Source organism: Sinocyclocheilus anshuiensis, unplaced genomic scaffold, assembly GCF_001515605.1.
Source record: "Sinocyclocheilus anshuiensis isolate Anshui unplaced genomic scaffold, SAMN03320099.WGS_v1.1 scaffold786, whole genome shotgun sequence".
NCBI classification, from domain to species: Eukaryota; Metazoa; Chordata; class Actinopteri; order Cypriniformes; family Cyprinidae; genus Sinocyclocheilus; species Sinocyclocheilus anshuiensis.
Window position 1 is genome coordinate 231,340 of NW_015544172.1, and position 17,830 is coordinate 249,169.

General features: G+C 38.0%; 1 protein-coding gene across 2 annotated transcripts in view; it reads right to left on the reverse strand.

Annotated features, from left to right (window-relative positions):
- Positions 1-7,881, reverse strand: part of LOC107696017 (double-stranded RNA-binding protein Staufen homolog 2-like) — a 57,296-nt gene extending 49,415 nt beyond the window's left edge. For both annotated transcript variants that reach the window (XM_016496151.1, XM_016496152.1), the window contains exon 1: positions 7,583-7,881. In XM_016496151.1, coding sequence (XP_016351637.1) covers positions 7,583-7,843 — 261 coding nt within the window. In that variant the 5' untranslated portion in view covers positions 7,844-7,881. The remainder of the gene's footprint in view (positions 1-7,582) is intronic.
- Positions 7,882-17,830: the final 9,949 nt, after the last annotated feature.

The window sequence follows — 17,830 nt, forward strand, 5'->3', positions numbered from 1 at the left end:
TGTTGCTGCTTGTTTCTGTTGTGTTGTGCTAATTTTGTTGTGTTGCGACTTGTTTCCGTTGTGTTGCAGCTTGTTTCCACTGTGTTGTGCTAATTTCATTGTGTTGTGGAGATTTTATTGTGTTGTGCACTACTGGACCACCGTAAGAACCTGGCAGTGAACAGTTCTTTAAAGAACCAGCCTAAAGAACATTCGTCCAGTATAAAGAAACTTTTGTGCATTTTAAATGTTTCATAAATGTTAGAAGAAACCACAGATGCCAATAAAGGATCTTTATTATTAAGAGCGTAGACAAATAATTTAGCAAATATATTCACAGCCTATCTATAGCGTCTGAAGCCAGTTAGATAAAGCTTCAATTTCCTAACCAAATATGGCTCCCTTTACCACTAAAGCAGACACTGCACATCAACAAATTTGATACATGCCGGATTTTACGGTTCTAACATAAATATATGTTTAATTGCCTCATAAGTCATCCAAAAAATTCTTCACCGATTTTTGTGTTGGATTGCAAGTCTAAGGCATACCAGTGCCAAAAACATCTTCTGAATCATATCGTTCACCATAAAAGGATCGAGTCACCTTCAAAAGCCCACATCAATCCACTTCTGTAATTGAAATTATGAACCTGATGCTACTGCTGAGTTATACAACTCCAGATGTTCTCGCATCAAATTAAATCACTTTCATATCATCAGTCAGTGCTTTGCCATTAAGGGCAAGATGGTGGGTTACAGGTTATAGAGATGCTGCAGGTGGGCAGCACGGAAATTAAAGTGTGATTAAAATGTATGAATGGTCAGTCATAATACTGGCTTCAATGCCAGGTTTTACATGTATAACTTCAGGTATGGGCTTAGCTTTGTAATTATTGAGAGAGTATTAGAGATATTAAAATTCTGACCATTAATATTACCATGTTATGGCAGATAAACATTTATATAATGCACAAAAGTATTGGGACCATTACATCAACAGGAACTGAGTTTTGGATTTTTTGCCCATCCAGTATACAGGTCAAGTTCCTCCACACCAAACTCATCCAACCAGTGTCTTCATGCACCATGCTTTGAGCACTGGGACAGTCATATTGGAATATAAAAGGGCCTTTCCCAAACTGTTCCCACAAACTTGGTAGCAGAGCATTGTTCAGAATTTCTTGGTATGCTGAAGCATTAAGATTTCCCTTCATGGGAAGTAAGGGGCTTAACCCAATCCATGAAAAAACAGCCCCTATACCTATCCCTCCTCCACCAAACTGTACAGTTGGCACAATGCAGTCAGACAGGTAATGTTCTTCTGGCATCCACCAAACCTAGTCTCGCCCATCAGACTGCCAAACAGAGAAGCGTGATTCGTTACTCCACAGAACAGATTCCCACTGCTCCAGAGTCCAGTGGCAGCATGCTTTACATTCCTACATCTGAAGCTTGGCATTTTACTTGTTGATATGAAGCTTGCACGCAGCTGCTCGGCCATGAAAACCCATTCCATGAATCTCCCGCCACACGATTTTTGTGTTGATATTAATGGCTATGGACGTTTATAACACTTTAGCTATGGAGCATTGGAGACTTTTAGCTTCAGAACTCTGAGACCTCACTCCATGACTTTGTGGTCTTCCGCTTCGTGGCTTAGTTGCTGCTGCTCCTAAATGCTTCCACTTTTCATACAATAGACTGTGAAATATCTAGCAGAGATGAAATGTGCTTGATTTTTATGCAGATGTGCAAAGTTTGCCACATCATACTAAAAAAGACTTGAGGCTGTAAAGGTGCTTCAACTAAGTACCGAGTTAAGGGTATGAATATTTATGCAAAGTACTTATTTCAATTTTTCCTTTTTAATAAATTTTCAAAGTTGTCACAAACCTGTTTTTTGGTTTGTAATTATGGTGCATGAAGTGTAGATTGTTGTGAAAAAAGTAATTTAAAGCAGTTTAACATAAAGCAGCAACATGGAAAAAAAACTCCAAGGGGTATGAATACTTTCGCAAGGCACTGTGTATATTGAATCTACAGATATTAATATATTAATTACTATATATAAAATTAATAAATTGCTAAAAATCCTTTAAATCACTGATATAAAGGATGAAACAGATGCATCACAGGCGCTTCCATCACCTGCATATGAAGCGATTTATGAAGTGATATATGGCATGACTGCAGAGCAGTTGGCATATAGATGCTGAACGCTGCCGCCCGTGATCAAAGCAGCACCTCACAGAGAGATGCATGTCTGCCCAGCGCTGGCAGGATGAGAAATCCAAGCACGAGTTCTTTTATCAGCTCATGTCCATTCATCTCAAAATGCAGCCACGATTCACTTGAAGGTCAGAAAACATCAATGGGCGTTATTTGAAGAAATAACTGAGAGCCTGTGATCTGAATCTAGGTATGCTGGTATTTCTAGCCAAGGTTAGAAACCATGTGAGAGACAGACAAACAGAAAGAGAAACAGACGGGCAGTGAGCAGAGGGGCTCAGAGTGTGGGAGGAAACAGAAGAGTACGATTAAATAAAGGCAGAGCGAAAACTGAAACGGGCATGAAAAAAGAGGGATAAGGTGAGGGTCTCAGAGAATATGGTCTGAAACTCAAAAACAAAACATTCAGAAAATCTTGATTGGCAGCTAAAAATTATACAAGTGTTATTTTCTATTCATTTTTACATACCTCATAAAAATGTTTAAAAAAATTAACAATTAAAGCAATCTTATTACTAAAAGTGGGAAATGTCAAAAACACTGAAATCCAGATTTGTGTGATTTCTTTTCAAAAAAATTTTTAATTACTTAAATTACAAAAACGTCTTTTTCATTTTTGTATCTCTTGGATTGAACAGCATCAATAAAAAGAGATGCAAAACAATTACAACAAAACAAATCAAATCAAAACAAACGTCTATGCCAGAATGGGAAATGTGACCTAAATTAAGTTACTAAGGTTACTATATTTAAACAAATGTAGTTACTAAAAAGTATACAAAAAAGTGAAACATCAAATAAATACTGATATCCTTATGTATTTTATTTCCTAAAAATACTTTAAAAACTGTTTAGTTGCTTCCTATTTTTACATTCTTACTTTCTATTTTAAATGCTAAAAAAAATTAATAGGCCAAAAAAAAAAAAACATACAGGGAGTCCAAAACAAAACAAAACAACAATTTCAGTCAGTTAGTTTGGGAACAAAAGTTTGTTTGTAGTCACTGAAAAACTTCATTTAAAGTGATAATAAACTGAGCAATTCCAAGATTACATAAAATATATATGTTTTTTTTTGTTTTTTTTTAATATATATATATATATAGTTTGGACATTTTTTTCCTACAGTAACTTTGGTAATGAAGTCAACACAGCAACAGTAAAAGTTGAAAACATCATTTATATTATTTACATTGAGAAGGTCATAAGCTCTGAAGTATACAAGCAGGGTGGAAGACTATGGTACAGTATGTTTCACTCAGTCTCATATGAAGTGATAGGATGAATGCGGTTCATAAAATGCTCAGGACTCATCCCTAACATGAGCTCTACCTACTGCTCTCTGCTCTCCCAGACTGCTTTGCAGCTCACAGACTCAGCACAAAAGGCCCTTTATGATGTGCACCTGACATACGGCGAAGAGCAACGTTCCCACAGAGATTGGCTTCACTGCTCCACCTCTTCTCTCCCTTTCGTCCTCTCCGAATCTCTGTGTCCCCAGCCTGGGGCGTGAACGTTAGCTGGCAGGGCTCCGGTTGCTTGACCAAAGGGGGATTTGGGGAAAGATCCATCTCTGGGTTCGTCTAAAGCTGATGCTACTTGCGCCAAACAAGTCACCCAGCTGACCAAGAGAGGCTCAAGAGTTTAACTAGACCACTGAAGGTTACTAAATAATCTGTTAGATGTCAGATCAGTCAACAGGAAAACTATTGATCTGTGTTTTAATGCGGCTTCGGCTGTGCACTTTAGAAAAAGCATTAGTTCACCCAAAAATTCTGTCATCTCTCATCATTAAACCCATATGGCTTTCTTTCTTATATGGAACATGTTGGCTGTTTTTTTCCATGCAATTACCATGCAATGAAAGGTGTCTCATGCTTTCAAGCTTAAAGCATCGGATCTTTTCATTCGTTTCGTTTGTTTTCGACAAGTGTAAAGAGGTGCTTAACTTTCTTTTGTTACTGGGACATGTCAAAATAAACGTTTAAATTCTTATTTTTGTGATTTATTTTCAAATAAAATAAAATAAGCTTTAGAAAAAAATACAAAAAAAGTACTTAAGTACTTTTTTCTAAAAGTATTTTTTAATAGACAAAAATGAATAAATAAATAATATATGCCAAAATGGGTAACAGGGTTTCAATTGTTGCCTAAATTAAGTTCTCATTCAGTAGTGGCTAGATAGTTTGGGACCAAACGTTGGTTTGTAGTTAAGGAAAAATGCTTATATCCCTCAAATGAATTAATTGTTCTTTTAAGTTGGATTTTTCAATGAATCAACTGATCCAGTTCAATAAAGTGGAATGATTTGTTCTCACATTATATTCATCTTGATCTCGAGTTCAAGTCAGTTACTCAATGTGGCCACAACCACTAACAGCTAACTGAAGGGGAAGATTATGAGCGAATAACGACTTAAATTTAGGTCTGTTTCTCAAACAAGCCATGCTTAGCAGGTTTTATGCAACATCTGGGAGTCAGAGTACAAAGATTTTTACTGGGTTAAACATAATGAGTGCTTTAAATGTTAAATGGCCTTTTCCTGTCTAAATGAGTGATTCTTGGCTGGAATAAGCTGGACCACAAATTATCCCAATAAAAATTTGTACAGAATAAGCAGGAAGACACTTTATGCTAAAAATCAATGTCTGGCAATGTGAGACTAATTTATATGTAGCACAAAATGGGATTCAGCTATCGTTACAGGCCAAAGAAACCTAATCTGATGGTATTTAGGACTATTTTTCTAATGATCATGAACATCTCTGCATGACTGAAGACAACGGACTACCTAAGAGCCCACTTAAAAGGTAAGTGTGGGCACAAAAATGTGAAGCTCAACTACAGAAAATAACAGCATTTCACTCGTACCACAAAGATAAAGAGAACGAGAAAGAGAGAGCATATGTTATGCATTACTCCAACGACTCCATTATTTCTGCCCTACTTCCATCACATGTGGCCTGAGACAACAGGGAAATTAACAGCAAACAAACTATTTTCTCCAACCCTCTCTGCACCAGCACTGCTTCCAAAATGCCAATATACTGATGCCCTATCTAATTTTCAACCTCTGGCCAAATTCCATCAATCAAATCATCAATCAAAAGGCCCCATGTGTCTAGTTGGGGTCCAACAAGAGCGAAAGACCTGAATGAACCAATCTCAACTGAAAGTCAATGCCAAATACAGCCCGTGCTAGGTCTTTATTTTTACAAGGCATCTATTAACTTCTCCATAAAGGGTTTCGAGATCAGAATCAGGATTTAGAGGAAACAGACGCATGAATAACCACACGACAATGAATACCACATCTGCAGTGTAGAACAACTGCTTTAGGAAACTGATTGAACATCGGTTCTTGTTGTGGCTTTCCCAAACCATTTCAGGTGTTTCTGTTGCTCCAATGCCAACGAAAAGGGCCTCATAGGGGCTTTCATAACAGCTCCATCAGGTCCAAATTGAATCACAAACCTGGGCTGATTTAAACATGTCCTTTGGCACTGTGGATAGCATGTCTGCTGCTCTGATTAGAAACAGAGAGGTCTTTGCCAATAAGTGCACACTATTTTGCACAAGAGCATCTGCCAACAAACATGAAAGTCTGGAATTAAGTGCTAAAGCAGCAGCTCAGTGGTTTTGTTTTGCTTTTGGTACATTCAGGTTTTCATTACCAGCCCACATTGTTCGGTGCATCGTCTCAATGAAACGCGTATTTCCTGCCTTCCTCCATTATACACTCAAATCCTCCTGATAGAAGACACCAAGGAATGGGGGGGATCAAGCCAGGCGGGATTCTTATCAGGGTATTCGAGGGGGAAAAGGGTTTGAATGTGGAGTGATTCACACAGGCAGGTCGGCTCATCCCTCACAGCTGGCCCTTTAAGTGAAACCTGCTGTTTTCCCCCCGTGTTTACCTTTGGCTGCCTCACTCTTCCTCATCGGGTTTCAGACTACAGGAAAGCTCTGAGCAAAAATAAAGGCCTTTTCAAAGGCAACCTCAGCAGGTTAAGATAAAATGTTTTTACTGTCCAATATGAAAAGCACCTGCTGCTAAATTAAGTGGGCCGGCTCAGGGTGAGGTACTGGAGTGTGTTTTTCAGTCACTGGCTTGGTTTTCTTTAAACTGTAGTAGAGATTGAGGACACACACATTGGGGATCAGGGAAGGTACAACTAATCAGAAATGATTAATATTAATAATAACTGAGATTATGAATAATAAAAGTGCCAATTACAGCATTCCATTTTGTTTGACTCCTGTTTCCATTTACAACGTTTTAGCAGCAATTTAATAAAAAAGTCACATTAAATTGTATAAATTTAGTGTATAAATTCCATTACTGCCGCATACTAAATACCATACATACACACACAGTTTTATTGCTAGCCTATATTTTGTATAACACATAAATACACTACTGTTTAAAAGTTTGGGGTCAGTCCAATTTTTCATTTTTTGGGGAGAAATTAATACTTTTATTTACCAATGATGCAAAAATTGATCAAAATCGAAAGTAAGTACTTTTATAATGTTTCAAAAGGTTTCTATTTCAAAGAATCCTGAAAAAAGTATCACAGTTTCCACAATAATATTAAGCAGCACAACTGTTTTCAACATTAATTATAAGAAATGTTTCTTGAGCACCAAATCAGCATATCAGAATGAAATACAAAAAAAAATGTTATTTTAAATGTAAAAATAATATTTTACAATATTACTTTTTTTGTATTTTTAATTAAATAAATGCAGCTTTGGTCAAACTAAGAGACTTCAAAAGCTTAAACTTAAACTTTTGAAGTGTAGTGTATTTATTTTTTTGCAAGGCATAAAAATGCATGTGCATGATCAAAAAAATAATATAGTGCTGATCCAGTAAACTGGCGCAAAACATTCTCACAATGGGATGGCAGGCCATTCTTATTGCTTGGTAGCCTACATGTAAAGTGCAGCTGCTCCACCAACAAAAATAAACAAACAAATTATAATTTGCAGTTAATTATAATAATTATTATAATATAACAATTATAATAATTATAATGCAGCCCTAGGAAAAACAGAGCCGTGGAAGACAAATCAGCTAAAGACAGGTTGTTATCCTTTGTCTGCAATGGTATACAGACAGGAAAAATGGAAATGTAACTGTGAGAAATTACTTCCTTGGCCTGTAGGAACATCAATGACAGAAGCAGGCACTTCCACATTTCCGTGGTCTCGTCCAGATGGACGAACAGTGCAAGCCAAGAAGATCAATTTTAGGCTCCGCGAGAGATGTTATGAAATTTGAGGTCTGGTTCTCTGGGTAGAGCTAGCAGTGGAGAGCGAGCGCGAGAGATAAACAGATCTGTAAAATCCCTTCATTTATTCCATACCTGGAAGCCTTGAATGTGGGCTAAGTACTCCAGCTGCTGGGAAGGTTGGATGGAGCCACAGGCCAAAGCAGGTGCTTTTCCCTTCAGGATCAGGGCCTCAGCGGTGGGCGAAGTCCCGCTCAGCAGCAGCTCTCTTGCGATGGTTGCAGTGTTGCCCACCGACAGGGTGTAGAATGGCCCTGTGGATCCTTGGCCAATGTCTTTGGGTGTCAGGTAGTTTCCAGGGGCACCGGGGACTCCCTTATTCCGGCTCGCTTCCATTTCTTGATACACATCCGGGGAGAGGTGAAGAATTCCTTTTTGTGCTATATAGGGATGGAAAAAGACACATGGTCATTGCTCAGCTGTGGGCACATTTCTATTCTTACTATTGAAAATATCATGAAATAAATGATAAAATAAATAAATCAATCAAAAATGAACTAAAATGGATAAATTAATAAATTATTACATTTATGTTAAATATCTATTTATTAATACAATTTATTGTGTCCTTGCCGAAAAAAGTATTAATAAAAACTATATATATATTTATACAACAGTTCTTTCTAGTCCTCGAATCTGATTGGCTGAGAGGAGTGCGAGTGTCATGCGGATGCCCAAATCCACTATCATTTTATAAATAATAGTGTTTTTGTGTCACAGAATGTAGTTTTAAGAGTTTTTTTTAGGCGAGAATGTACTAGGTTAGACTTCAAATATGCGGTTTGTTAATAAAGATAAAATCTATTTGAAAATTTGCTTCAACGTTTTGGGAGATGTGAGCTCCATGGCATTAGCAGGCGTTTTCTTTTTCTTTTTTTTCCCAGGAAGGACACATTACATTGACAGTAAAGACTAATATTTTTAATAAACACTGTTCTTTTAAACTTTCTAATCATCAAAAAATCCTGAAAAAATGTCGATTTCCACAAAAATATTATGCAGCACAACCATTTTTTAAAGTGCCCCTATTATGCCATTTTTAAGGTTTCTAATATTGTTTTATGAGTCTCCTAAAACAGGCTTATATGCATGCAAGGTCAAAAAACACGTTAGTTTTCTCAAAAAATAGATAGACCTAATTTCTAAATGATTCGTAAACGACTCGTGCAAAGCAGTTCAAAGAATCAGTCTCTCTAAACCCCTCCTTTCCGTGAGCCCTCACTGCTGTGATTGGTCAGATAGCGCAGTCCTTTGTGATCGGTCCAGAGCCGTAGAGAGATTGGCTCTGGATTGGTCGTAAAGCACGTGTCGGAAACGAAACGCCCATTGCCACGACAGAATGACAGCAGAGACTTGTCAATACATAGAAAAGATGGTATCGATTGTACCTTACCAATTCGAGCCGGAGTCTGATGTTGAAACGGTTGAACTGGCTGATCGACAAGAGACTGATTCGCAAGCACGACTGGAGCAGGACGTTTCTTAGTGGTAAGTGTCAAGTGTTAACAAGTTTGTGGTAATTATAAGATGTGATAAAACAAATTTACTCTCACAGCGTAGGATACAGCGTCTTCTCGACATGATGTTAACCACACGGAAATGTTAGTTTGTGGGCGGGCAAGTTGGCGATGTAGAATGTGGGCGGACATTATGCAAATGTGTTACTTCGTGACGTAGAGCCGTAATAGAATAAGATTCGAATTCCTGACGACTCGTTTAGGCGATTGCGAGCCGACTCTTTTTTTTGATAGACAATAACTTTATTTATCGTGCACTGTCGGCTTCACAACTTTGCAGATAGTTTATGTTCACATACAGCTACATGACACACTGCATGAAAGGTAATATTCGAAAAGGCATAATAGGGGCACTTTAAGAGTTATAATAATAAGAAATGTTTCTTATGCACCAAATCAGCATAGCATATTATAATGATTTCCGTAGGGTCATGTAATACTGAAGACAGGAGTAATGGCTGCTTAAAATTGTACTAATATTTTACAATATTGCTGTTTTTACTGTATTTTTAATCAAATAAATGCAGACTTGGTGAGCATAAGAGACATCTTTCAAAAACATAAAAAAACGTACTGACCCCAAGCTTGTGAATGGTTCAAACTATTTTAATAAAAAACAAAAACAATAAATAAAATAATATAGATGAGCTATTGCTTTTCTAAGTGATCTGACATGATTTTCACCTGATCGATGATAAAACAGTGGGGTACTTTCCCCAAAAGACAAAGTGTGTGTATTTTAAACATCTGTTAAAAGCAAGTTTTGTCATTTTTATATGTAGATTACAGCATTATAAATGACTTTCAAGTTGACAGACACGGACAAAAAGATAAATTCTTCTTCACAGAAGCCAGTACAGAGTGATAACAAGAGAAGAGGAGAGGAACAGAGCAGCTGCAGCGAACATCCTCATCTGTGCGCAGATTCTGCTTCCTGTTTGTGTTTGCTGTCCTGAATGAAGTTTCCAAAAGCAGCCGGCTGTTCTCCACAATTTCTGACAACCCAGAACAAGCAACAACTGATTTAACTTAGTGTTCAGGCCATAAAACTGGTAAATATTATCCCAGAAAATGGTGAGAAATGTAAATAGGCAGTTCCTCCAAGCGCTGCAGTGTGCCGTTGACGCAACCCTTTAATTCACGGAGAGAGAATGTAAATGAAAACCAGCAGTTCGGAGTTCCTGTCAGCCATTTCAACAAGGCTGACTGGCAAAGAAGGCAACCGACATTGAATTTTTAAAATCTCACATGCCAACTTGCATTTTGCATTACACAAATCAGCATCCAGAGAAAAATGCATACTTAACGTGGTATAAAACGAGAGGTGTGAGCCAGAATGACATCAATGTGGGAATTACGACAAAAAGCACATAAAAGCTAAGAAAAAACAATACCACCACCCCATCGGCACCCTCATTTCTCTATCTCTTTCCCCGTTCCAACAGGTTCCACCCAGTATAATGGGCTGAATTTGAGAATGGTGGGCTGGAGATTGGCCAGCTCATGGCTCAAGCTGTGATTTAAAACAGATAACACACAAGGCCCAACTGTAAATCAACACGATGAAGCAATGCTCCAAGACACTAAACACTAACACACCGACATATTCGTACACACAGCAAAGCACTGTCTTACACATTCAGTTCTTGTGGAATCCTGCTCTACTTCTTCCCTTTTTAACACACAAACAGACTCTTTCTCACACGCACACACTCACAAAAAAACACCAAGAAATAAATTGTGGCCACTTTGCTGACGAAAAGCTGCTGAAATGCTTATCTAGAATGGAGATCTTATGTTTTTTTGGACTTCTCCTAATATCATGTGGGAATAAAAAACCTCAATTAAGAAGATGTGTTGCTTTTCTGGGACATAACGCAAGGCTGAGACCTCCCATATGTCCCTTAATCCATCCCTCCCGCCTCATTTCCTTCATCCGTTTATTACTCCACACACAAATTTTAACACATATGCCATGCATCTCCATGGGATTGTACATTCAGAAGAATGCGTCATGGGATTAAAGCTCAAACTTGTAGGATACCAGTGCAGGAAATTGATTAATAATGCCTGACACATTGTCTTGTTACTTTAAATACAGCATGTTACATGAGCCCTGAGACCATATGGTTGTGCCGGACGTGACTCAATGTGCAATTTTGACTACATTTCATTTTTGTTTCAAAGTCTTGCTCATTTTGTACCATTACACTCTTGAGAGGGATCCAACCCTGGGCATTTAGCTCTATATGTCACTTTGAAGACATTTAAGCAATAAAGTATGAGGGTGCTACAGGCACTTTTAAATCTTCGAGGTTGATTTTTATTAAAACAAACACATTTCCACTTTTTTTTTTTAAAAGTAAAAGTGACAAATTAAAACTTTCTTGGAAACGTTTATCCTTGTGCTAAAATTTAGCAATTTAAAAACATGAAAATCCATCATAAAAATATTCAATACATAAAAATGGTAACAAACCATGTCAATATGAATTGACTAAGCTGAGTGAGAATGTAAATTAAAAAAAAAAAACAGCAGTTTGAAGTTCCCACAGGCATTTCAACAAGGCAAAGAGGCAATTTACAATGTTTTAAATTGTCACGCGACAACTTGCATTTCGCATTATGCAATGAAACAAATGGGGGGAAAAAACAATATCACAAAACAAGTTATGTGGCACAAAAATCAACATGTTGACAAGTTTGGCCCTAATTAATTTAGTGTACTTGTTTAACAAAGAGAAAACAGTGTAGTGTAAGTGATGAAATACAAAGAAATAAATAAAAAAATCAAGGTAGTAGTAGTAGAATAGTAGTACAGTAGTAGAACTAGTAAGCAGAATATTATTATTATGCATCATTTCCAAACTGTAATGATGCAAAATGATGCAAAATATGTGTAAATATTATTTAATTGTAATTGGGATACATAACATCTTAGCTAAGAAATTATCCAGCCATCTTATTCCAAAAAAATTTTTAAAATGCATTTTAATTATCCATTTCCATCATTTCTACTTTAGAACACAATTAAACACATCATTTGAGATGTGGTGAAAATGATCAAAAAATATAACTGACAGAATTCTCCTGTGATGCATGTATACACACTTTTGGACAACTATTGACAATGTGAAACTCTGTTTTCAGAGAGTCCACATGGACAAAAATGTGCACAGTTCAAGAAACACCCAAGAATGCAGAGCTAAGGATTAAAATCATAGCTCTTGCATAATCAAAATGCAGCTGATATAAATCTGCACACTTAGCAGCGATGGACAAGGTACCATAAATCTGCTTTGGAGAACCTGGTCTGTGTTCACAAGGGTGGAAAGGAAAAACTTAGTTCGCAGGTCACTGACATGTACATCTGCTCTGAATTGAGTTTACACCCCTTAGAGACGTTGATTCTCTCCCTGGCAGATCTCAGGAACCGTAAATTAACCAGCATTATTCTGACATTAAAGACTCTACGGTTGAGAAAGTCTGTGAAGTCAATTAGGAGATAGATGGAGTCGAACAACACCAGCACGATAAAGCTGAGCTGGAGAAAGGATCCTCTCCAAAACAGAGCAAAGGCCACAAGAAAAACAGACAGATGAAGAGAAAGATGGATAATCGTGTTTTAACATGAGAAATGTATGCTGCATTTGTGCAGCATTGAAAAGTGTCCAAATGCATGTTTTTCATATATACAGTGGGTACGGAAAGTATTCAGACCCCCTTCAATTTTTCACTCTTTGTTATATTGCAGCCTTCAGATGCATCGTTTTACGCATAAAGACCGATTCAGCACTGAAACAGATGTCGACAAAAAACTTAGCTTAAAGGGATAGTTCACCCAAAAATGCTAATTCGGTCAATAATACCCTCATGTCGTTCCAAACCCGTAAGACCCTTATTCGTCTTCGGAACACAAATTAAGATAATTTTGATGAAATCCGAGAGCTTTCTGACCCTGCATAGACAGCAAGGGTCCTACCACGTTCAAGGTCCAAAAAGGTACCAAGACCATCGACAAAATAGTCCATGTGACATCAGTGGTTCAACTGTAATTTTATAAAGCTATGGGAATACTTTTTGTTGCGCAACAAAGGAAGGTCTTACAGATTTGGAACGACATGAGGGTGAGCAATTAATGACAGAATTTTAATTTTTGGGTTTCCTTTAAAGGAATAGTCTAGAATTAACAAGTTAAAAGGATAGTTCACCCAAATATTCCATTTCAGTCATCACTTACTCACCCAGAAGTTGTTCCGAACCTGTATGAATTTCTTTCTTCCGTTGAACACAATAGAAGATATTTTGAAGAATGTGGTAAACCAATAAACCATACAGCTTTTGGTTGCCATTGCCATATATGTTTTCCATTTCTTCAGTCATATCTATGCAACAAAACTGTTTCTCTTTTGGTTTGGTTTGTTTATTTATATAGCACAATACAGCAACAGTCATTGACCATTGTGCTGTACAAGAAATTATAAAATCAAATTAATAAAACACCAATCAAAACAATAAAACAACATAAAAGTCATATGGTACAGGAGGTAGTACATACAGAGGACAACAGAGACATGCTCAGGACGACTCAGATGTTAAAAGCCTTTTCTAAAAGGTGAGTTTTAAGTTTTACTTTAAACAGAGATTCTGAAGAGATTATCCTAATAGATAAAGGTACGTTATTCCACAGTTTGGGGCCGACTATGGCAAAAGCCCGGTTTCCCTTTCTTTTTAACCTTGATCTAGGAACCTATAACAATTTCTGATTTGATGACCTTAAACATCTCGCAGATATGTTAACAGTCATGAGTTCAGATAAATAAGATGGTGCCAGACCGTTTAAGACCTTAAAAACAAAAAGTAAAATCTTAAACTCTACTCTAAAATGAACCGGCAACCAACGCAGAGAGAGTAAGACGGGGGTGATGTGCTCAAATTTACGAGTGCCAGTAAGGAGTCTAGCAGCTGCATTTTGGACTAATTGCAGGCGGTTCATATAGGAATGAACAATACCTATATAGATTGAATTGCAATAGTCCAGACGAGAAGATATAAATGCATGGATTACTTTCTCGAACTCAGCAAAGGTTAAAAAACTTTTAACTTTGGCCAGTAGTCTCAGCTGGAAAAAACACGATTTGATAACTGCATTTACCTGCTTATCAAATAGCAGGGCAGAGTCAAAGACAATACCCAGGTTTTTAACAGATGGTTTTACATAAGCAGCTAAGCTGCCTAACACTTGATTTAGACTGCCAGAAAAAGCTAATGGACCAAACACAATTGCCTCAGTCTTACTCTCGTTTAAGTTCAAAAAATTATTGGACATCCAAGCCTTAATATCTGACAAACAGGCAGTTAGGGCAGACAAACCAGCATTATCATTTTGCTTGATGGGCACATATATTTGAGTGTCGTCTGCATAAAAGTGAAAAAGTACTCTGTGTTTTCTAGAAATTGAGGCCAAAGGGAGCATATATAAAGAAAACAAAATGGGAGCAAGAATAGATCCCTGGGGAACCCCATAAGTCAGACGCGCTTTGGAGGATAAACATCCATTTATATAAACAGAAAAGGTTCTATTGTTCAAATAAGACTTGAACCAGTTCAGTGCATGACCTCTAATACCTGCACAATATTCAAGACGAGAGATAAGAAGGTCATGATCGACCGTATCAAAAGCTGCACTCAAATCCAACAGCAGAAGTATTACAGACTTCCCAGAATCCACAGATAATAAAATATCATTTGACACTCTTAAGAGAGCAGATTCTGTACTGTGATGTTTCCTAAAACCAGACTGCACGAGGGGACCTCGCGTAGACAGCCGCGCTAGATGTAGTTTTAACTTTACTGCAATTCCTCCCCGCTTTCCTCTCCGTCTGCGGCGTTTCCTCCGGGTAAAATCCCATGGCATACGACGCAAACAGGTGGGAATGGACGCCAGTACAGGTGGAGGTGGACGATTAGAATCAGTTTTCTCTGGAGCGGTGTTTAATAAAACTTTTACTCCACTCCTTAAATTAAGGAGCTGTTGCCGGTCGTACACTATAAGTGTATGAACAGTTTGAGTCAGAAGAGAGCTTAGACAAACAACAAACTGTACAAAGAACATGAAGAGCAGACGGCCAGCCACACACATCGGCGCCATCTTGTCCTATCTATCGGAATGTTCCTTTTCAACTTGATTTCTTTGCTTTCAATTAATGTATTTAAATAAAAATATCCATTCTACTAGATTCAGTTATTTAGGGTGAATGTTAACCAAGTAATCAAGCACTTGAAAATAATTTTTGCTGAAACTGTAGTTCCCAGGATGCTTTACTTGGAACTTAATGAGGAGAGTAACAAATGATGAAATTAAGTGTTATTGTATGTGTTTTTGAGCAATATGAGAAAAGCGGAGACTTGATAGTGTTTAATGTTAATTTGTCATGATGTTCAATTATGTTGGAATGATAAGTAAGGAATAACTGACGACGGGCCGTTGAATTATTAGAAAAATAATGCACACCCGAGGTGGTGATGCGGCCACGACGCGAAGCGGAGAAAGAGAAAGAAAGAGAGAGAGAGAGCTTGTGTGAATTAGGCTACCTCTGTGCGTCCCTCAACAGTGTTCTGCAGCAGCGTCTCTAAACAGCGCTGTTATTACCTCGCTAGTAAGAAATGTCATGTGTAGCCTTTAAGTTGCTACACATGACATTTCTTACTAGCGAGGTAATAACAGCGCTGTTTAGAGACGCTGCTGCAGAACACTGTTGAGGGACGCACAGAGGTAGCCTAATTCACAAGCTCTCTCTCCTGCGTGACCATAGTGTGCGTGTGCGAGCACGTGTGATTGCAGTAAATCCTGTTTGCTGTATTGGTACTGTAGGCTAATTTTTCGTTATTACAGTTAACTATGCGAAGTGATATGGAACTGTAATGCGGTCAAGAGAGCTGCCTGGAACTACGTTCGCCGTGCGTTTCCCTGAAAATAATTGCACACCTCAGAACCTTCGTCAGCCAATCAGATTCAACCATTCAACGGCCCCGTAGTATAAGAAGCATTTAAATTACACTGAGTTACCATTGTGGAGAAGAGTGGAGCATTGGCTTATGCTGTGAACCGGTACAGCACAAGTTATTACTGCTTTGCTCAAGGAGAGTTTAAATGCTTAGCATTTAGCATGCTAACGTGCTATTGATAGCTAATAGCTTGTTAGCTACATAGTGCCTACATCTTTTAATTAATTGAATATATGAAAATGGATGAATTAATCCTGCCAGGTAACCATATAAAATCATTTTGAGGCTACCTAATTGGGTCACTTAAAAATGACTTCATTAAATGATGTTGAAATTACGCTAAATAATTATGTTTGTTTAACTTAATTGATTCATGTGGGACCGATGTACATGATTAAACCTAAGCCCAATCAACTTTTGTGGCATAATGCTGATTAGCACAAAAAAAATATCAAGATTTTTTTTCCTTCACACTAAAATCATGTTACATGTTGCAGCTAAGTGTTTTAACGCTTACAAAATGACCCCATTTATTTTCATACTAAGTGCCTCGCTAGAACTCACATTTTTACTGTTTTTAATAAAAAGAGGGACAAAGGGAAATTATTTTGCTACTGATTGAGTTCAACTTGAACTGAACCCAAAATATTAATTTAAGCAAAATTTTGTTTGCAAATACTACAGTGATGTAAGTCAAGGAGAAATTCTCAACAACATATTTTAAGTTAAGCTTTTCTCTCCTAATTTAAACGTACATTTCTTTAAAAACAATTAAGGCTTTTACGGACAGACAACAGACAGCAGAAATTATTAACAAAATGTTTGAAAGTGGTTTGTTACAGTATGTTAAGTGGTTCAAGCTGAATTAACTGTAGAATTGTAAGAAAGAAAATGAACTGCTTGCCGCAAGCACTATAATAAAGGTTTTTCCATCAGCCAAGAGCTTTCGTCAGCATGTGTGCAAGTTCCAGGAATGTCACTACATAGTTGGGTCAAATATGCTCCAACATTAGACCACGAGTGACCTGATTTAGAGATGATTTAGAGAAGCTGTTTTTTCATAGATTCATCCAGAACAGTTGTCAAACACTGCTTCAAATCAAGCAACAAAACTGCTTAATTACACAATGCGGTCATTGAAAATTCACTGAAGTTGTTTACACGAGGATGCTGGTCATATCACTCTGCTTTCCCATTTCTGCAACCTTCATTACCGTTAGGGCTGTTTTAGCATTTGACAATGATTTAAATAGTTCCCTTTCGATACTTCACTCGTACTGCGTCTTGCTTAAGACGCATATGGGAAAAAGCCTTTTTTCTCCTGAACTGAAGCCTATTTCATTCACGCAGTGAAACTGCACGGCCATTGGTTCGTGCAGGGCTTTAAAAACGAACCACGCACTCGCCACAGGATTCTCAGATTTCTTCTCCTTCAGCGACGACTCTACGTCTCAAGCTGATCCGAAGCCGCTCGCCGTTGACATGCTTTCGCAGCTGGAATCGGGACCTCTCAGCTCGGCTGACCTGCTTCTCCGCTTCTCCAGCGACGCAGCAGTTCCGGTCCGGTTCCCCTGCCGCCATCCGGCGACTTCAAAGAGCTTCTAAAAGAGCAGCGGCGTTGTTGCAAATGCCGCGCCGTTATTGCGGCTCGTGCGGGTCTCCCCTGCATGCGCTACAAGCCGCCAACATTAGGTCGCTATCGCTAGACTGCTCGGCTTCTAGCACTAGCATCAGTAAAGCTGGTGGAACGATCTTCCCACCCCTATCCGGAATGCTGAATCCCTGACAATTTTCAAGC